The sequence below is a fragment of the Globicephala melas genome, chromosome 3, assembly GCF_963455315.2.
Source record: "Globicephala melas chromosome 3, mGloMel1.2, whole genome shotgun sequence".
Lineage (NCBI taxonomy): Eukaryota > Metazoa > Chordata > Mammalia > Artiodactyla > Delphinidae > Globicephala > Globicephala melas.
The window spans coordinates 154548809-154570606 of NC_083316.1; the positions used below are offsets into that span (position 1 = coordinate 154548809).

Sequence of the window (21798 nt, forward strand, 5' to 3'; positions counted from 1 at the left end):
ATGGAAGCCTTTGTGTTGGCCAAAACCACCCTACCTCTCCCTGGCTGCCCTGTGGTTCCTACAAGAAACAAGGAGCTTGTGAGCCACGCCTACTCTGCGTTCAGCCTCACTCCTTTTAAAATTTAGGGTTTTTTTATTTTAAGAAGAAAAATTTTATTTCAAACAGGTTCAGTGGTATGTGCGCTACAGCAAAGGCTGGTTTGTAGCAGTTTTCTTTCAAACCTGTGCTGATGTATAAATTAGATGTTATTTGGGAATGATTAATTTCTGGTAAAATGTAGATTCAATCCAACATTATGCCAATTTTTACACTTATTGTAGACCCTATTTTAGTACTAGAGGTTAAATTTTCATCACCAAAAAATGAGAATAACCTTACAGCTACTCCTAAGGTAATGAGCTATGCAATTAATTCCTCACTATTGCTTTGAAAATATACCCCTAGGTTGTTAAGAGAAATTCCAGCTCCATCCAAATCTATTATTTACTTCTTCAGTCATCACCTACTGTTGGCTTGATTGTCACTCCTCTTCTTATTTGACCTCAACCAACTGAATGCCAGTGTTTCTCAACTCTTTGGCTAAGGGCAATTTTTTCTCCTACTTCCGTGCACACAGGGTTAGTCAAAACGATTTTGTCCAAATCAGCTTTGACTGCACTAACTCTTCCTCCTGTCGGCAGGGATCCTATGTTCACCATAAGCACTTCACTCTTAGACAGCTTTTGCACTTTTGCTGCTTTCTGGTCTCCTTCAGTGTGTACACCTAGAAGCCGTCTAAGCAGGAAATAGGAAATTTCCAATTCTGTGAGGATTTCAGGTAAAGCTCCAACTGCGCCATTCTGTCAGCCCGGCACAAAGTGGGTTCAATTTTTCTTCCAACTCCAGTAAGACCTCCTGGAGCAGCATACTGAAGATCATTATGCTCTGCGAAAAGTGATACAATTTTGGAGAAGATGGGTTTACACATGAGTTTTCCTTCACTATCTTTGGAAACAATACCAGGTCTGACTTCTATCTCCTGGCCCAACTTTAATACTCCTTTTAGAATACTACCACCAGCTACACCCCCCTTAAGGTCATCAACCTCACAGCCAGGTTTGTTGACATCAAAGGATCTAACAACAATAAGTCGGGGTTCTGAAGTAAAGTCTCTTGGGGGTACTGGAATGTTCTTTACTAGGTACTCGCAGACAACTTCAATATTGTATTTTAGCTGAGTAGAAATTGGAATAATATGAGCTCCTTCTGCTACTGTACCTTGTACGAATGCAAGCATCTGTTCATGCTGATCTTTAGCCTGGCTTTCTTTTACCGAACCCATTTTATTCTGTAGAATCAAAATATGCTTCAGTTTCATGATTTCAGTAGCAGCCAGGTGTCCAGCAGTCTGAGGCTGAGGACAAGACTCGTTCCCAGCTATCAGCAGAAGAGCTGCATCCATCACTGCGGCACCGTTCACCCTAGTAGCCATCAAAATATCGTGGCCAGGACAGTCAACAAAGGAAACACGTCTGACTGATTTTGAAGTTCCCTTTGGTCCCTGGAATGTCTGTAGGAAACTCATCAGGTGTACTACTTCCACAGGATCTATAACATTCTGGCCAAGGACAACTTGGGTCGTCAAGTTTATATAGCTTAGCATTAGCATAGCCAAGTTTGACTGTAATGTTTCTTTCTAGTTCATCTTTGAACCTGACAATGTGAACTCCAGAAATAGCTCTTACAACCCTAGATTTCCCATGAGCTACATGACCAATTGTACCTATATTAATTGTGCACTGTCTGCTGATAACTTCACGTGAAAGTGGCATCAACTTGGTAACATCCGAAGTGTTGAGATCTTGCTGAAAAAGGTGCGGCTGCCCTAAAGTCACACCAGCCTCAAGCCCCCCACCCCCCACCCCGCCCTGCTATCTTGCCTGGAGGCTAAAATTTAGGTTTTGTTATTATTCAAGTTTGGTGAGACCAACAGATCAGGAGGTGACTGCCATGTGTTTTTTTGTTTGTTTGTTTTTTTGCGGTACGCGGGCCTCTCACTGTTGTGGCCTCTCCGGTTGCGGAGCACAGGCTCTGGACGCACAGGCTCAGAGACCATGGCTCACAGGCCCAGCCGCTCCGCGGCATGTGGGATCTTCCCGGACCGGGGCACGAACCCGTGTCCCCTGCATCGGCAGGCGGACTCTCAACCACTGCGCCACCAGGGAAGCCCGCCTGCCATGGTTTTTTTACCCACAGTTTCTGGCCATGCAGGGCCGCACCGGAAACACCATGGTTGGTCAGGAGGCCTAAGGAAGGAGAAGGAAACTGTGGGCGAGCACCTTTATTGTGGTTTCCTCAGGAAGGACAAGGTAAGGTGGGGTAAGCAGGCTTAGGATTGGCCGGTGTGAATAATTTTCAGCAGGCTCAGGAGCATTGGGGCTGCCCTAGTTGTTTGGTACCTGGCCCTAGTGATTTGCACAGGGGATAGTGGGCTGGAGTGTGAGAGCCCAATGAAGGAGGGGGCTGGGGGTGTGGACTCTGAATTGGTTGGTTTGCATTTGAAGAGCATATGATCCAGAATTAGTTGTTTACTGTCTCTAGGAATTGGCTGACCCTGGGAGGAGCAGTTCCTCCCAGGTCAGCAAGGCCCTGGATGTCAAAGCATCAGAAACAACCTGTGTCCTCCTCTTCTCATGCCACGTAGCTGCTGTTCTAACTGAGCAGTCTTGCCCTTCTTACTTCCCTTTGTTGTGAAACTTGGAACCGTCTTTCCTAGCAGCATGCACGGGTCCGTGCACCAGGATTAGAAAGCCCCCAGGCACAAAGACCTGAGATGGAAAAATAAGGGGGTGCCTGAAAGGAGAGCTGGTGAGGAACGAAGGAGCCCCATGGTGATGGCCAGTGTGGACTGAGCAAGTGCCTATGCCAGGCAGCTCGGGAACACTTTACACGAAATTATCTCACTTCGTCCAAGGACAGATGGGGAAGTGGAGCTATGAGGATCCCACTTCACAGATAAGGACACTGAGGTTTAAGGCAGTTCAGTGGCATGAGTAGCCAGTGGTATTTGGCTCCTCAGGAGTCCAGCTTCTCACCCTGGCAGCCAAATTCTGGAGTCCGTGGTCTGACCCCACGCAGTATGAAGAAAGTCAAGTCATAATAAGATGAGGCACATAAGGCATAGTAAATTATGCAAAGGGTTCTGCCTGCCGATGCAGGGGACACGGGTTCGTGCCCCGGTCCGGGAAGATCCCACATGCCGCGGAGCGGCTGGGCCCGTGAGCCACGGCCACTGAGCCTGCGCGTCCGGAGCCTGTGCTCTGCAACCGGAGAGGCCGCAACAGTGAGAGGCGGGCGTACCGCAAAAAAAAAAAAAAGAAAGTTGTGAATTATGCAAAGGGTTAACTCCTCTACTCAAAGAGAGAGAATCTCAGTCTCACAAAATAAAATCGAACTGCACACAACGTACAAGGCGTGCAGTACAGAAATGACAATGAAGGACTTTATGGCTGGTCAAATTCCAGGAACAGTGGACCTTGAGCCCACTCTTCCTACCCTGGGAAGTGTGTCACTCTTAAGTGATGGAAGTGACCACAGTGAGGATAGCAGTCATGGTCCTTCATGCCCCATGGAGAACATATAGTATACCAAAGTGGACTGTCAGATCAAGGGAGAAATTTGCAAAAACCTTACTGCAAGAGTCTTTCATACCCTTTTCAAGACCTTTAACAGATCACATTTTAAAAGGCATAGGAGTTTCCCCTACCTCCATATCCTTGTTGCTTAAAAAAAAAAAAAAAAAGCCTTCTCAGTTCAAGCCTTCTTTAATAAGTTATTCAGTCATTTATAGCCAATAAAAACTTTTCATGATTTTTAAGAGACAGTATCCCTGCATTGATATCTTCTGTCTAGAGCTGCACTGTCCAGTCCAGCAGGCACTAGACACATGTGGCTACTGAGCACTTGAAATGTACTTAGTCCAAACTGAGATGTTCTGTAAGTATAAAACATATGCCTGGTTTCAAAGACTTAGTACAAAAGAAAAAAAAAAAAGGAGAGATGTAAGATACTTTCTTAATAATTTGATATTAATGAAATAATGTTTTGGATATATTGGAGTAAATAAAATATTTTATTAAGTTAAAAAAAAGGCATAGGAGTTTCAAGTAATATAGTGGATAAAGTTAAATTAGTAGTTATATCATTTTTTCCCCTTGCCCTATGGAAAAATGTGCCTTCTTTTTGAGGAATCATAGAACACTTAAAAATTACAGAAGTACTTTAGGTCATAAAGAAAATTTTAGTGAGTTTTATTTATTTATTTTATTTTTTGATTAATTAATTTTTTTTTTTGCGGTACACGGGCCTCTCACTGTTGTGACCTCTCCCGTTGCGGCGCACAGGCTCTGGACACGCAGGCTCAGCGGCCATGGCTCCCAGGCCCAGCCGCTCCGCGGCATGTGGGATCTTCCCGGACCGGGGCACGAACCCGTGTCCCCTGCATCAGCAGGCGGACTCTCAACCAGTGTGCCACCAGGGAAGCCCTTAGTGAATTTTATACAGCAAAAATAGTTTGGGCTATTCTCTGACTCGGTGCTCTAAAACTAGGTGGAGGGAAGGGATATATAAAAAGAATAAATCCAGTCTCTTTGAAAAAAAAAAATCTCCTAGGAAGAATAATATTAGACCCTCAGTTGCAGACTATTGGGAAAACTAATGAAAACAAGAGTACTACAGATCAAAACCTGTGGGGTGTGGCCAAAGCTGTATTCATAGGCAGGTGCTTTCCAAGATCACACAGAGCGAATGAAAACAAGTTAAACCTGTATTCAGCTCGGTAAGTTAGAACAGATGTTAACAACCACCCAAAACCAAAAACCTAAAGAAAGTAAAAATAAGGAAATAGTTCAGAAAAAAGCAGAAATCAATACATTAGAAAATAGAAAGAAACAATAGGATCAATCAAGAGGAGAGCCTTGGAAAAAGCAAATCTCTGGCATATTCAGTCTAGAAGAAAAGAGAGGAAGCATAAACTAAAAGAAAGAGTGTGTATAATGCAGCCCACAGTGGGATGCTTATCCCAGCTGAAGAGAAAGCTTTGGAGGAGTTTGCTGCCCTAGGCAGCTGTTGGGAGATCTCCACCTGGGCCTTCTCCCCATCCCTCGACTCTGACACCCAGTGGTGGTCAATGGAGGAGGAGTGTGCACACCTTCTTCTGCATGTAAGCAGGCAGGTTTGTGGCATGGCGGTGCACTCTGGACATGCAGACACAGTACACAGCCAGGGAAGGCTGGGGTGGCCCAGGCCCAATGACACAGTTCCAGCCTCCATCCTTGGAACGTCCCATGGGACTTTGCCCATCCCCACTGGAGCAGCCATCAACATGTTCGCCATCCCTTCCCCTCCTCAGGCTGGGCCCTACCAGTCCCTCCATTCCTGGCCTGAGACCCCCTTAGCATCCTCCAGGGTCTGAGGAATTTTTAGGTGTGTAGTGTGAGGGATGGGTATGATTATATCCAACCCCCTCCCCACTTTCTACCTCTGGAGAGGGGACATGGGAAACTTCACGTTGTGGGGTAGGAAGGGGAGGAGAGCCACCAAGTGGTCTGAGCCTTAAAAAAAAAAATTGGAGAATTGTGCATGGTTAATTGCTTACCAGCACTGGCAAAGCTTTGGCTCTTATTTCACCTAAAAACTGTCTGGTTCCTTCTCCCAGTGTTGATTACTCAATGGAACAAAGCCTTGTTTATTTTAACTACTTCCTGACAGGCTCTGTGCTAAATTGCCCCCACCCAAAGCTGTTTCTTCTTGTTCTTCTTTCCTTAAGTGTCACAGGCAGGTAGAAACCTGGTAGAAACCAGGTAGAAAACCTGAAGGTGAGATTTTCAGAACCTCCGTCAGGGACCTGGAAATCCTGGGAAACAAGGATTTCCTGGGGAAATGGGAATATTTCAAAGCTGACTCCAAAAAATGTAGAAAATACCACAATAAGCCTCATAACCATGGTGGGAACTCAAATTCTTCTCTGTTTTCAAAGTTATCTTAAAATTACCTCTAAATAGAGAGTCGGATAATATATTTTTGCCAGTCTATTCTTATTCATTTGCAAGGAATTATTAAGCAAAGATAATGCAATACCACATAAACTGTTTCAGAATATATATATATATATATGTTCTGAAATCCACCCAATTTATCTTTATAGCCAACATGATTCCTACACACAAAGCTGCCAAAGGTAGCATATCTAAGACAAAGTACAGACCTGTTTCACTTCTAAAAATAGATGTAGGAATTCCTGAGGCTTTAAGCATTTAATTCAATAATGCCTAAAGAGAAACTCTCACCATGATAAAATAGGGTTTATTCTAGGAATGTGATGATTGTTTAATATTAGAAAGTCTGTTCATATAATTCATCAGATCCATTTGCCTAATGACAAAGCTCATCATCTAACAAATACTTTTTAAAAAAATATTTATTTATTTATTTGGTTGTGCTGGGTCTTAGCACAGGGTCACGTGCGGCACGTGGGATCTTTTAGTTGGGCATGCAGGATCTTTAGTTGAGGCATGTGGGATCTAGTTCCCCAACCAGGGATCGAACCCGGGCCTCCTGCATTGGGAGCGCAGAGTCTTAGCCACTGGACCATTAGGGAAGTCCCTAACAAATACTTTTTGAGGGTTTTTTGTGCCAAGCACTGTGCCGTGTCACCGACGTGGTCCCTGATCTCAGGGGCTGCTCTAGAGCAGAGGTGCAGACAAAAAAACAGTTACAACTGAGGGCTCAGGGACTTGGTCAGGGCAAGGGAGGCAGGCAATCTTATTTAGAGATTAGGGCAAGCGACTGGAGGCAGTGACTTTTCAGCCATGGGGAAGGAGTGAAAGGGGGAAGAACCAGCACAGGGAGCGGTGGCTTAGAAGAGGGTGGGAGGCATCAAAGGGAGGACCTTAGTGAGCTGTCCTGGGACCGTGGCCACAGGGTGAAGAAAGGAGAGAAGATGAAAGAGAACTTTAGGAGGCCAAACCAGGAGCGGGTGGGTGCTACACGGGTGAATGTGGAGGGACACTGAGTCCTTGCCTTGGGCAACCTGGTAGATGATAATGCTGACCCCTGAGATGGAGAGCACGGAGCTGGGGGGAAGTGGCATGTGGGGGAGAGAGGCAGTGAGCTCAGGGGATACGTGCTGAGTTTGAGGTGCTTTGTGCCATCCCAGTGGAGATAGCCAGGGAGACGCTGGCATGGGGAACTGGAGCCTGGAGAGAAGAGATAAGCATGTTTTGCAAAGGCATGGATGGGGGTGCACAGAGAAGCACACCGAGTCGGGGGCACCTGAGAAAGAGCCCCAGGGGGCTCTGCTGAAGGCACCAGCAGGGCAAGGAGTGTGATCAGCTCCATAGGAACTGAGAGGGTATCTCATGGTTTTTAAAAGATCTGTGAAACTAGTAACAGATGGTAACATGACAACCCAAATTTTATTTAAAGGTGGAAAAAGAAGCACATTGTCCCTAAAAGTGTTCTGCATAGCTAATTCTCAGGATGTTCATAGATGTTTTCACAGGAGAATAGAGGGGTTCCATGGTCAAATGAGTCTGGGAAATGCTTATAAAACAAAGTAAAACAGGTATTCCTGACAGCAAAATTTCTCAGAGACTTTACTATGAAAATGTGCAGGGTGAATCTCTAGGAGATGGATCAGTATGCATGGTTTCTCCAAACTATTTCTCAACAGAACCCTTTTCCTCATGGAATCAACATTCTACAGAATTTGCTTTGGGACATGCTGCTCTTATGAAACAGTTACAGTAAAATTGGCAACAAGAAAGAGACGCATAACTTTGTTACTGAGGTTTTGGAATTCTGGACAATGTCGTATGACATGAAACCAGTATCAAGGAGAACAGATAAAATTATAATTGTTTGCTAATAATTATGTGCCCGGAAAACCTAAAAGAATCCATCAGAAAACCAAGGAGTTTAGTGACATGGCCAAATATAAGATAATTACACAAAACCCAATAATTTCTGTGTGAACCCACAATGCCCTGGTAGTAAAGATAATAGGGAAAGAAAGTTCCCTTAACGATAGTAACCAAAAATATAAAATACCTGGAAGAGTCCTAACAAGACAGCTATAAGACCTACGTATAGGAAGAAAATTGCACATTGTTAATGATAGGAAAAAAATAAAAATAAATGAAGAGACATATGCTATTCCTTACGGGAACACTGGGTATAGTAGTGACTTTTCCCAGATTAATAATTGGAAACTTGATGAAATGATTCTAAGATTCATCTAGAAGCATAAACAGTCAAGAATGTCTGGGAAAACCTTGAAAGCCAAGCAAATAAAAAGGATTTACTTCAAACACCTTGTAAAGCAAAAATAATTAAAATATACTATATTTGCATAAGCATTAACAGATCAACTGAATAAAATATATAGCTCTGAAAATACCTCTCATATAAATAACATGCGATAAATATAAATGGAATGGTTATAAAGTGTTATAAATAAGTCTATGATAAATATAAATTTCATATATAGCAAATTAAATACATCAGATGATAAACATAGGCCAATAAAATTCAACTAGTTAAACCATACAAATCAAGAAGAAAATATTCATTGTCAAGGACTTCCTAAGCATAAATACAGTCGAAGGGATTGTAAAGAGGAGGATAGATATATTTGAATACTTAAAATATAAAGTCATCAAAAAACACAAACAGGGGCTTCCCTGGTGGTGCAGTGGTTGAGAGTCTGCCTGCCGATGCAGGGGACACGGGTTCGTGCCCCGGTCCAGGAAGATCCCACATGCCGCGGAGCGGCTGGGCCCGTGAGCCATGGCTGCTGAGCCTGCGCGTCCGGAGCCTGTGCTCCTCAACGGGAGAGGCCACAGCAGGGAGAGGCCCGCGTACCGCAAAAAAAAACAAAAAAAAACAAAAAAAACACAAACGAAGGGCAAACCACAATCAGGAAAAGCATTTGCAATATGGAAAAGATATCCTAATATATGAAGAGCCCTAGGAAAAACAGAATTGGCAATGGACGTAAGCAATTAACTGAAGAAAAAATACAAATGGCAAAAAAAGAGAAAACATTGAACTTTACTATTAATCAAAGAAATAAACGTTTACCATTTTAAAAGCATCAGCTGTGTTAAGATTAAGACGAGGGATTTACTGCTGGCTTGGGTGAACGCAGCAGTACACGCCTCTGGTACGAGCATAAATGTGTACACATTTCTGGAAGGAAATGTGGCAGTTTGTCATTTCCCTTAAAAATGTTCTTCATGTTTGCCCCCAGTCATTCGTTTCTATGATTCTATTCCAAAGCAGTTAACAGAGCTGTGGATGAAGTTTTAGGAACAAGACAAAAGCCAGGGCCTTATTTCTAAGTGTAAACAACTGGAAGCAATGTAAATTGTCTGCCAATAGGGGTCTAGTTAAATAAATTACACTATGTCTATGTGGTAGATTATTAGACTGCCAATAAATCCCATTTTCAAAGCACGTTTAAGGGCTGGGGAAATGGTTACAGCATGAAGTCAAGTTTGTTGGCTTTTCGGAAAAAAGGATATAAGCTTACAGTAGTAGGATCTCAATTTTGTTTGCAAGTATCTACACAGAAGGGACTGAAGGAATACATCAAACGTGAATAGTACTTATCTCTGGGTAGTAGGTGATGGATTTTTATTTTCTTCTTTGTACTTTACTGAATTTTCTTAATTGATCATGATAAGGATGTTTCCTTTATAATTGAAATAGTGCATTTTTAATTATGGAAAATTTGTTTATATTTTTAAAAAATCATTTAAAAATGGTAGAGTCCAAGTAATTCTGTGTAACTGAATGCTAGCATCTGGGGAAGGGTCTCCAGCGGCATGCCACAGGGCTCTGTCATGTCCAACATTTTAGTTCTGATTTGAAGGAGCATGTAGAAAGGACTTCATGCTTTTGCTGGGCACCTCTTCTCTGTGGTGGCTTGGAGGCACTTGGAGAGGGATCTCTGTTCTTCTGCCTGGGAACTCTGTCACCTGAGTGTCTGTGGAAACTTTGGGCGAGCCATCTTGGCCAGAGGGAGGATGCAGGCTGCCACAAGTATGTGGCCTTACCTACAGGTGAGGCTGTATTACCCAGGTGTTGCAGGCACCTCCCTCATGGCCATGACCAGTCTGGTCCTTTATGTTCCACCTCGTAGCAAGGGGTTCTGCTTTGCGTGAGCCATGTTGGTACCCTCCGAGTCCCCCATAGGCAGAGTAAGGGTAAGGGAAGCGGGCATGGACCCCATTGTGAGGCTACGGCCTACTCTTCCTGGGGACAGTATGGGAAGGAGGTCAGGCCATGGGGCTGCCTCGAGCCCATGGCCAAGAAGACGGGTGGCCACAGCACGCTTGGGCAAGTGGAGCAGCTTCAATGAGACCAGGACCAATACAGTGAGAAGTGAGAGGGCACAGGGGGACCAACGCCTCCCTCGCCTCCATGACTTCCCACTGGGAAGGAGTTTGGGAATCCATGATGGTGAGGCGACAGGAAGGGAGAATGTGGAACTGGATGTGTGCTTTCAGAACCGAGTCCAGGCTGCACCCACTGCACCCCAGCAGGGCTCGGCAGACCAGCCTTAGACTTCTGCTGATGACCTCAGAGGTGTCAAGATAAAAGAGGTACCAGGATGTGGAGTTAGAACCCCACATCCATCCCCAGCCCCTGAAGCCTGGCCGGGAAGGACAACATGCTGCCACCCCTCTGCTGGCCCCCAGCCCCTGATGGCAGCGGGGCTGACCAGTCTTTTGTAGCAAAGCCCACCCCCCACTCTGCCCAGCTTCTCCCACCTCCCCACCCCACCTCTTCTCGGGAAGCCATGGGGGAGGCTGGCGCCCATCAGGGCCTCTGTGTCCTGGGGGATTCCAGAAAGTTATAGGGCCAGACTTGGTCCTCCTCCAGCGAGTGGCAGGATTGTGAGTGGGGAGTGGAGTCCAGGGTGTGAATCTCACTTTCCCTAGGGAGGACACACTGCAGAAGCACAGGTAGGGGGAGAGTAGAGTTAGGAGGACATGGCTGGCCAACCACATCCAGGAGGGCTGGCGCTAGACAGATATCCAGACGCAGGGGGACTGTGGCCCCACCTGCTGGCCCATCGTCTCTGGAACGGAGCATTCTGTGCCTTGCACAGAGCATAGGAGCCTAGGGACAGTGCGGCGTGTTTGGCTGTGGGCTCAGGAGCAACCCCCGTGGGAAAGGAGGGGTCGTTCCACCGACCTGGAGCAATCAGACCATAAGTCTGAACATGACAGTCCGTGGAGAGTAGCTGTCAGGGCCAAAGGTGCCAAGCCAGACACACAGAACGCCTCAGAGCCAAAGGTCGCATCACGGACCAATATTTCTGTAAGTACATCTAAAAGGAATTTTCTAGAAAAGGGAAATGTGACAAAAACCAAGATTATACAAAAATACTGGCCCCTGGGCTTCCCTGGTGGCGCAGTGGTTGAGAGTCCGCCTGCCGATGCAGGGGACACGGGTTCGTGCCCCGGTCTGGGAAGATCCCACATGCCGCGGAGCGGCTAGGCCCATGAGCCATGACCGCTGAGCCTACGCGTCCGGAGCCTGTGCTCTGCAACGGGAGAGGCCACAACAGTGAGAGGCCCGCGTACCACAAAAAAAAAAAAATACCGGCCCTGACTTTTTATTATTAAATTCCACAGACATAAAATCACTCCATCAAACTGCTGTAAAAGTTTCCCATTTCTGTGCTTGTGCTTATCTCGTTGTGGGCGATAAGTTTGTGTCCACTGGTCACAGACTCCACGTGGCACAGTGCTGGGGATGAGGCCCTGTTTTTAGGTGTCTGAGGGACCTCAGGGAAGTGGGAAGCATGCCTCCTGAGCAGGTGGATCCTGGGACCTGCCTGCCTGCTCCCAGGACTGGAGCAACAGCTCCCCATGAACTCACCAGTAAACAAGATTGTTTCGGAGTGGTGAGCACCATGGGGTGCCCTGGATGGGGTGACCCAGCAGGAGACTGCCTGGCTGGGATTCACGTAAATGGAATGAGCTCTGCTTGTTCAAGGAAAAGCCAGGAGGGGCTTCTAGATGGGGTTGGGGAGTAGAGTTTGGCTCGCGGAGAGGATGGATTCTGATGAGCTGCTCCTCAAGGAGCCACACATTTCCTGTCAGTGAGTGAGGCCCTGTCCCTGGAAGACTTTAAGCATAGCAAGGCCGAGGTGACTGGAGCCAGGAGCCCTGCCAGGAGAGGGGCCTGAGCTGTGTCCCCCAAGGCCTGGCCGGAAGCGCTCTAGGGGCTGTGAGGCCGAGACCCAGACTTGGGGCAGAAAGTGGCCCGGTATTCAGATGCTGTTATTTATTCCAAGCTGTGATGGAAAGAGAGCAGCTTCCGTACCCTGCACTCCCCCTGTGCCTGTCCCCAGGCCTCGCCAAGGCTCCAGTGGGGATAAAATCAGTAGCACTTGTGCAAGTGACATGTTGTTTGTCTTCCAGCTTATGAGAAGCCTCTGAGTTATCTCAAGTTTTGCCTAAAACAACATTTTTCTCCATTTCTTAAAAAAAAAAAAAAAAAAAACACAGCAGAAGAAAAGAGATTATCTTATTTTATACAATATGCCATCAGCCAGGGAGCAGAACACCGGCAACACTTGAGGGTTGCATAGCAACTGGCTTTTCAATTGATTTTTTTTTTTTTTTTGAGAAGGCACCAAAGCTACTGAACTGTTCTCATTTTAAATATTTCCAAAGATGATTAAAATCAAAGCAAATGGAAATCAGAGACTTGGGGACAATCAAAGAACATAAGGTATCTTGTCAGGTCAAGACAAAATATGGAATGCTCTTAGAAATTTTTCAGCGTTGGAGGGGAAGGGTCTGGGAAATTCTGACTGTGAGTCTCTTAGGGGAAGGCAAGAGAAGAGAATGCTGGGGCAGGGCTCAGTGTTCAAGGGCCCAGTGCCACCATCTGCTTACTGCATGTCCTGGGCCATTGCCTACCTGCTCTGGACCTCCGCTTCCCTGACTGTGTGAGGGGCAGTGTAGGGGATTCAGAACACCCCAGGGACAGCCCCTGGTTTCCCCAGAGTCTGGGTCCCAGCCCCCAATCAGATGGGGGCCAAGCATGGTGTCCAGCCCCCACCCCCACCCCCAGTCACTGCGGCCCACCTCCTGAGCCAGACTCTCCATGGTCCATAGAAGAACAGGAAGCATTAGGGCCAGATGTGCCCCATAGGCTTGAGCTGGAAAGGTTCATGTGAAGAATCCTGAGCTGGCTTTCTCTGGGAATAGCTTCCCAGCCTCTGGGAGGATGTCTGGAATGTTCCTTGATGATATGGGGGTCCTGAGCAGAGAAATAAGGATCATGCCTTCCAGCCCTCACTGGTATTGGGGTTGCCTGTCATGAGGTTTGAGCTCCAGGCACCGCCTTGTCCACTGGAGCTGCCTGGAGAAGACCCCCAGCCTCGGGGGAGCCTGTGCTGCAACCAGCCTGGGGCTTGGTGTTAATTCTGGCCCTGTTGATCCTTGTGGGACCTTCAGTGAGCTATTTACTCTCACTGAGCCTTAGTGTCCCCTGTAAGGGGAGTGCACACTAGCAATGACAACAGGAACAAGGGTATTCATGCAAGTCACAGCCTGCAGTGCCCTCTTTGGCTCAGACCCTGTCTGCAGCCCCTTATGTGATGTCACACACTTCACCCTCACAGCAGCTCTCTGGGGCAGTCACCTCATCACCCCCACCTGCCAGGACAGGTGAGTGGCCTACCGAGGTCACACAGCGGTGAGCAGCTTTGCTGGGCTGTTATTCCACAGGCTGGGGAACATGAGCTCCGGGCTCTTTGGCTATGCTCCCCACAGAGGGCATTTTGCTGCCCCCCACCCTGGGGATGCTCGTGGCATGTAGCAGGTAGAGGCTGGGATGCTGCTCAGCGTCCTTCAGTGCACAGGACAGTCCCCACCGCAGAGAATCACCTGGCCCCAAGGGCCAGCAGTGCCAAGGTTGAGAATTGACCTCTGCTTTCTTTTTTTTTTTTTAAATTTATTTTTATTTTATTATTATTTTTTTAACATCTTTATTGGGGTATAATTGCTTTACAATGGTGTGTTAGTTTCTGCTTTATAACAAAGTGAATCAGTTATACATATACATATGTTCCCATATCTCTTCCCTCTTGGACCTCTGCTTTCTTGAACCCAGCCGATCTGGACTCCACTCTGCGCACGCTGTCCTGTTTTGTGCATCTTTGGGAGGGCGGATTGGGCAGGAGACCCTCTGGGGTCATGGCAGTTGAGAAGGCTTCGGTGGGCTTCAGCTGGATCCGTGGGACATGAGCCAAGGGGCAGAGACAAAGAACATTGTGGGTGCTGATCACCACGGACAGAAGCGCCTGAGCTCCCAGCTCGGTGCTGCGGTTGTGCCCACTTTGCAGATGGGAAGCCCAGGACAGTGAGGTAACTTGTCCAAGAACACAGGGCAGATGACAGATGAGCAGGCCTCCAACCCCAGGGCCCTGAGCTGCCCAGGTGAGCCCCACCTGTCACTTGCAGGTGCCCTGGTGGGAAGGGTTTGTGGTCTGAGGGGCTCCCTGATATGCCCCCAAGCCTGCAGAGCCTCCAGGCTGCTGGTCCCACTTTTCTCCTGTCTCCTTGACTGAGGGAGGTAAGAGCATAAATGTAATTCAGCTCATTCTGGAGCAAACAATGGAAATGTCAGAGAGCAGTGATAAGAACAGAACTTTCTGCTCAGATCTTAACTGATTTGTTTAATGTGGGACCACAGAGGCTGTCAGGGGCTTCCGTGGTCCCCCTTGAACCCGTGCCCTGGCGTCTCAGAGCAGAGCCCTGGGATCCAGGCGTCCCACCGGCTGAGGCCCCGCGCTGCTGTTCCTGCGGCAGCAGCGCCACCTGGTGGCCACCTTGGCTCTCGCCCTTCCTTTCTTGTCCCGCCTGCCTAGGGGAGATGGCCCTGCAGACAGAACACCTTCAGAGGCGGCGTGGCTTCCAGGCCCACCTCCACCTCTTTCTAGCGGTAGGACTTGGGGTGAGTTACTTCAGTTGTCTGAGACACGGTTTCTCATCCGGAGAATAGGTCAATAACAGCATCTATATCTTAAGGCAATTATACATTTTAAATTAGATGATACGTGTGAACGCAGAGCCCACTGCTACCACCCAGCCCCAGGGTGCATAAATGTCCTGTGTACTGTAAAAACAGTTCCATGCACTATGGACAGCTGGCACCCTTGGCTCCCTCGGGAGGAGGGAGGCTGGTCTGTGAGATCCCGGCTGGTTCTGGGGCCACTCCCTTACTGGGCCTGGGGTGCTGCCCCCTGGAACACCATGGCCCTCTGTGCAGTCCTCAGCCCAACACAGGTGGGAACAGGCAGAGAAGCCAATGCAAAAAGGAGCAGATAGACGACTTTGGGGCCAGGAGGATGCAGTGAGCTGGGTGTGAGAATCTTAACTGCAATAGCAGCTCTCTCAGCCTCTCTCCATCACTTCTGAAGGAGAAATAGACACGTCTCCTTTCCTCGCTCAGATGAGGACTACAGCTCACGTGCTGTGTGATACATAGCAAAGGCACGGGGTGGAGATGTCTGAGGGCTGTGGATGTGGGCCGGGTGGCAGAGGAGTATGGGGAGATCCCACTAGAGCCCAAGTGACCCTCGTGGGTGCCCAGACCTCCCTCCTGGGCCCTCTGCCTGGACATCTCTGTCTGTGAGGAGCCCTTCAAGGCAGGCGGAACGTATGGGAAGGCTGGCAGCTCTCAGGAAGTAGGAGAAGTAGGTAGAGGAAAGGCTGAGCCTGGGGTGCTGGCTTCTGCCTAGAAGCTCGTGGGTGATGGTTTGGAGGCTGCCACTAGGCAAGCCTGCTTCAGCCGTTTTTTCGTTCTTTTGAACCTCAGTTCTACTGACCTAACTTGAGTCCCAGGCTGCCTCTGGACTGTTCCCCCAGGAGCTGCACCCCGAGAAGCAGGAGAGCTCCCCAAAGGAAAACTGCTGAACTTTTACCGAGGAAACAAGCTGGGCCCAAAAGGATGATCCCTGGCCTGTGTCCCGGCATGCTGCAGACCCCACCTTTCCCTGCGAGTGTGTGGTCCTCTCCCCATGCCTCCTCTGCAAGCCCCACTGCCAGAAACCATCCTCCGTCTCTTACCAGGCAACACCTCTCTTGCTCATCTCCTGCCACCCCGTGGTCCTGACTGCTGAGACATTACACCAGACAACACCCCCATCCATCTCAGCAAATGTCCCCCTCCCCTCCCCCCTCCCTCCTCACTGACTCAGAGAGCTCTTTCTAAAATGCACATGCATCTGGCACCTGCCACAGAGCACAAGGCACACTGCACCCTCCTGAACTCTCCAGACCCTATAAGGATCCCAGCCCTTAGCTCCTTGGTGGCCATCTGAGATGGGTCAGATCCTTGAGAAAGTTGGGACATGAGCAGAGAAATAGGAAGTACAGCAGCTCTGCACCTTGGATGTGGGAACACTGACATCACCCTCCTCCTCCATGTCTAAGGGTCCTGTCTAGGCTGCAGGTTCCCAGGGCCCAGCGCATGGCCATTGTTTTCTGTGACCTGCCCCCCCAGGGCCACCTCGTCCTGGTGTAGCCCCTCCAAGCCCTTCTCTCTGCCCCTCCTCTTGGGGAGTCTCCTCAGAACCCAAAAGCCAGGAGGGGGTCCCAGACAACTTCTGCTCTGGACCCTGCAATGCAAACCCCCATGGGGCTGGAGAACGGAAATGGCAGGCTGTTTCTTGGAGTGGAGGAATGGAGACGAGGCAAGAACAAAATGCGAATCAATATTTCAATCAATTATCCTATCCTGCCGCAGCAGTGAGATCACGGTGGCTGCTGAGAGGGGCTGGGAACCTGGGCTGAACCCAGGAGCCTGGTGTCTGGGAGGCAAGAGGCGCTCGCCAGTGTGCCAGTGTCGGGTCCAACCTGCTAAGGCCTTTTCTCCAGGGTTCTCAACCTGGTGACCTGAGAGATGTGTTTTCTTTTGTCCACAGAACTTATTTTAACTTGAGTCTGTGTTTTCCAGGAGGTACGCTTCTTTGTAAAATGTGAACATTGGCCTGAGTAGTCAGATCTGGCAGCCCTGGGCTCTGTCCACTGCGTGCCATGCCGATGGGGCTGGCGCTGAGTGTTGTTGCCCCTTCAGCTGGGCGTAGGCTCCTTGGTTGGCCACAGTCCTCGCCACTCCTTTATCCCCCCAACTTCTTTACCATAACAGGGAAATACTCTTCTGGAACCTTACCCCTTCTGAACTGCAAATAAAAGACAGACTCGTTTTTCCTTAGAACCAACCTGCCTCACTGACTTACATCACCGGCCTTGGCCTGTGGGCCTTTGGGTTTGCAACACCCACCCAGCACTTCCCACGAGCCCACCCGCTGAGCAGTCAGGCCTCTCTCTGAGCCCCCAGCTTGTTTGTTCTCACCCTGTTTCAGCCTTTGCCTCTGTCCCCAACTCCATGGCCTTATTTCTGCTCTCTGGCCCTGACACAGTGTGTCTTTCTGACTGGGCTCTTGACTCCTTGTCAGAGATGTGACCAGAGCTTCTCTCCCACTGGTGTTGGACATACCAGCTGGACCCTGGAGAACAGCCACTGGCTTTCCTTTGCCAGCCAGTGCCCTTGACTGAGCTTCCCACGATTCTCCAAGGAGGAAGTCCCCTGCTCATGCTCTTTCAGCTGCAAGTGACAACAACACAACCCAAATTGACTTTCATGGGAGGAATTTCCTGACACACAATATATGAGACACATATCTGCTGCAGACAGCTTCTGGAATGGCCCCTGGTGAGCCCACATCTTGGTATTCACTCCCTGGTGTGTTCCCCTCCCTGTGGGTTTGGGCAGGACTGAGATTTGCATCTAAATGGACTGAGACTTCTGTCTTGGATGTGCCCTATCAATGCTGTCTCTTGGGTCACTCGTGCTGGGGGGAGCAAGCTGCCCCGTGTGACTGCTCTGTGGTGAGGTCCATGTGCCCGTGAGGAACTGGATCCTGCCAGTAACCACGTGAGTGAGTGTGGGAGTGGATCTTCCCCAGGGGAGCCTTTGGATGGGATTGCAGCCCCAGTCTCAGCTGCCAGCACTCTCATGGGAGACCTTGAGCCAGAAGACCCCACTAGATTGCCTTTGGATTCCTAACCCAGAAGCCATGAGATAAGTGTTTGAGGTTTTTCAGACCATAAAGTTTGGAAGTAACTCATTTTGTGGCAATAGGTAACAAACAGGCCTGGGGTAGGCTGGCCTCAGGCCTGGGGGAGCCAGGTGGTTGTGTGAAGATACCAGGAATTGACCTCTCTCCACCCCAGGCCCTGCTCTATCTATGCTGGCTTCTTCCTCCCCTGGGGTCTCCTCCCCTAGTGGCAGCTCCAGGCTCGCAGTCTCACACCTTTCCAACTCCTTGGCCCCAACCATCCTTTGCTGGGAAGGTGCAGGGTGGGGTTGGCTGGGCCTGAGCCCTCCCACCCCTGAGCCTAGGGTCAGACCCAGATTAACAGAGAGGATATTTTACCAAAGGGGGACTGGGCTGCTGTTGTCAGAAGACCCCAGGCAAAAGTAGCTGCAATCTACCAGGGGAACAATCCCCTGATGTTTGGGCTGAGAGACATGGCCCTGAGGGAAACAAGGCCCTTTTGTTGGAGATGGACTAACAAGGCTCTGAACTGGTTTTGGGCTTTGTGGAGCTGGGGGAGTCCCACTCCAGTGGGGGCTCTGAGGCCATCCTTGACCAAGTGGTCATCAGTGGCCTTTGTGATCACCCTCTGATCGGGACTTGGGCTGGCACTCTGAAGCCCAGTGGGGTCCATACTCAAGCACCAAATCAGATCCACCCATGAGGGTCCCTTCCTTCTCATTCCACCCAAAGATCCTTCCCTAGAAAGGAGAGTCTTTCACTCACTTCCTCCTCCAGAGCTGTGGCCTCTCAAGGTTTTCTGGAGACAGTGATCACCTGGCAGGGTCTTGAGCTACCTGCTTGGATGAGATATAGATGCCACGTCCCCTTCCTTTGCCCTTTCTGTGTCAGGCGGGGCGGGCCGTGCTGTGCTGCAGGAACAAACAAGCTCCATGTCCCCGCAGTTTACAACAACAAAGATTGATTTCCCCCTCACACTTGTATGTTCATTGTGAATTGGCAGAGGACTCTGGTCTCATTGTCACTCAAGGCTTAGGTGACAGAGCAGCTACCATCTCAACATGCTGGTTCACATGCCAACAAGGAGAGATCTCTGGAGGCGCTCATGTGGGCAATTAAGTGCTTGGACCGGGAAGAGACACACGTCACTTTTACTCACAGCTAATTGGCCAGAGCTTGTCACATGCTTCTCCGAATCACAAGGGGGGCAGGAGTGTACCTCCCTTCCCCTTTTCCAGCATCCTCTGGGCTGTCCACCTCTGTGCCAATGTCTAACAGGTCCTGGCCACCAGACCTCTCGCTCCAGTCTATGATTGACTTCGTTAGGACTCAACTACATCTTTTTTTTTTCTTTTTTAAAAAAAATTATTTATTTTATTTTATTTATTTTTGGCTGCGTTGGGTCTTTGTTGCTGTGCGCGGGCTTTCTCTAGTTGCGGTGAGCAGGGGCTACTCTTCGTTGAGGCACACGGGCTTCTCATTGCGGTGGCTTCTCTTGTTGCGGGGCATGGGCTGTAGGTGCGTGGGCTTCAGTAGTTGTGGCACGCAGGCTCAGTAGTTGTGGCTCTCAGGCTCTAGAGTGCAGGCTCAGTAGTTGTGGTGCACAGGCTTAGTTGCTCTGCGGCAGGTGGAATCTTCCCAGACTAGGGCTCAAACCTGTGTCCCCTGCATTGGCAGGCGGATTCTTAACCACTGTGCCACCAGGGAAGCCCCTCAACTATATCTTATTAAAACAAGTAATCTCATCTCTCAGGAGCAATTGGCTCTGTGCTTAGGACTTGGGAACTGGTCTGCCATCTTTTAAGCCATTGACTTGGGTAACTCACGAGATGCCTGGCAATGACTAGTCCTCCCTGGCCTTGAATCGTTCTTCCTTCTTCTGCAACATGCTGGCTTACTAACAATACCCTATACCTTATTCTCTGCTACTTATACACAAAAAGAGAAATATGTGGCTCTGCTTGATGGATATATTCATGCAAGAGAAGAGACAAAACATCTGCTTACGTGTCTACCAAAGAATGCATAGTTCTACTTTATGGACAGATGTATCCTTAAAGTGGAAAAGAACGTGCCCAGTACTCTCTGCCTAGAGGGAACCACTTTGATGGTGGGAGTATGTGGTGAGAGCAGAAACTGGAGTGTCTGCCGTGAGGATTGTGGAGAGAAAAGGGATGAGTGCAGCTTATAGGAGACTTGATTTTGTTTATGTTTTATTTGTGGAGGAAGTTTAGGGCAGTGGATTGAATATAAACTTTGGTTTCAGGCTTCCTAGCTGTGTGACCTGGGGCAAGTTACTTGACCTCTCTGAGCCTCAGTTTCTTGCCTCTTCGGGTGGTTGTGAAGACTGAATGAGAGAGTGAATGCCAATGCCATGGTGCAGATCAGGCTGCAGTGCTGCCAGTTTAGCAGCCAGCCTTGGCTAGTAGGTATGTGTCATGACACAAAATGGAATGTGGTTGCTCCCAGTGGCTTCCTGTCCGTGGATCCTGAGGGAATTATCCCTGTGCTCCTGTTCCTCATGTGGCTCCTTTGCTGTATCTGCTGCAAGGTTTTTCTCTCCCTTGTGTCGTTTTCTGCAAATAGCTTCTATCAAGGGGAAAGCACAGGTCTCTGGGCTTGTAGTCATACTGGGAGTTCTGTCTCCCCTGTCCTGGGGCCTGCCAGAATGTAAGCTCTTCAGGGTGACCGAGGTTCATTGCATTTGCCTCCTGGCCAGGCCCTGCACAGAGCAGGGGCTGAATAGGATGCAGGGGCCCTGGAGGTGGGGTGGGCTGAATGGACTCTTTGAGGCTTTAGACGGCCTCAGAGCTTGGCTCCCACGTCTCACCTGAAATTGTGCAGTGACTTTGTGTGGAAACTTGTGCAGGTATGTGGAAAGGCCGGGGAGCCTTTCCATCCACTCAGGAGAATGGAGCCAAGTGGGAGGGGGTCTTGAGAACGGACTGGGCTTAGCGCCACCTGGCCCAGGTCCCCGGTAGATGGGGGCTGCTCAGCTCCCATCAGGACCACCAGACGCCAACCCCTCTGTTTGTCTCTCCTGCCCCTGCAGTCCCTGAGCCTCATTGAGATTGGGAACCCCTCTCAGAGTCTGGAGAACGTTTGCCGCTGGGCCTACCTCCAGCAGAAGCCAGACTCCGGCCACGATGAGTACCATGATCATGCCATATTCCTCACACGGCAGGACTTCGGGCCTTCAGGCATGCAAGGTGAGCCCCTGGCCCTGCGAGGGCCCCCTGGCAACTTTGGCCCGGGCTGGGAAGGGTGTCTGGGCAAGGGGGCCTGTGTCGAGGGGGAAGGGTAAGTGCTAGTGACCTCCTAGCTCTTGCAAACCACCAGGAACTCTGACCTTTCCCCCAGGAAACTGCATCTCTGGGAGGGGACAGAGAGGACCAAAGGTAGTGAAATGGGCAGAGTCTGGGGCTGGCAGCCTCAGCCCAGACAGGATCTGAGGCTGGGTTTCAGAGCTTTTTGCTTCCTCCAGCATTCACAAAACAAATTTGAATAAATTTTCAATCTTTAACAGTTAAGAAACTTTACTTAAAAATTCAAACTATATAAAACAGATCTAAAAGAAAAAGTTGAAGGTCTACAATCATCGTTGAAGATTTTCACACATAGCAAGGCTGCACACCACACCGTGATGGATCTCTTGCAGTGAATGTTG

At 49.1% G+C, this 21798-nt stretch overlaps 1 protein-coding gene and 1 pseudogene across 1 annotated transcript in view; one reads left to right on the plus strand and one right to left on the minus strand.

Annotated features, from left to right (window-relative positions):
• The window catches only part of ADAMTS2 (ADAM metallopeptidase with thrombospondin type 1 motif 2), a 247111-nt gene that overhangs the window by 175174 nt on the left and 50139 nt on the right, over nucleotides 1-21798 (plus strand). The window contains exon 6 of the mRNA XM_030844679.3: nucleotides 21184-21340. Within this exon, the coding sequence (XP_030700539.1) occupies nucleotides 21184-21340 (157 nt within the window). The remainder of the gene's footprint in view (nucleotides 1-21183; nucleotides 21341-21798) is intronic.
• On the minus strand, nucleotides 241-10846 carry LOC115846213 (eukaryotic translation initiation factor 2 subunit 3-like; annotated as a pseudogene).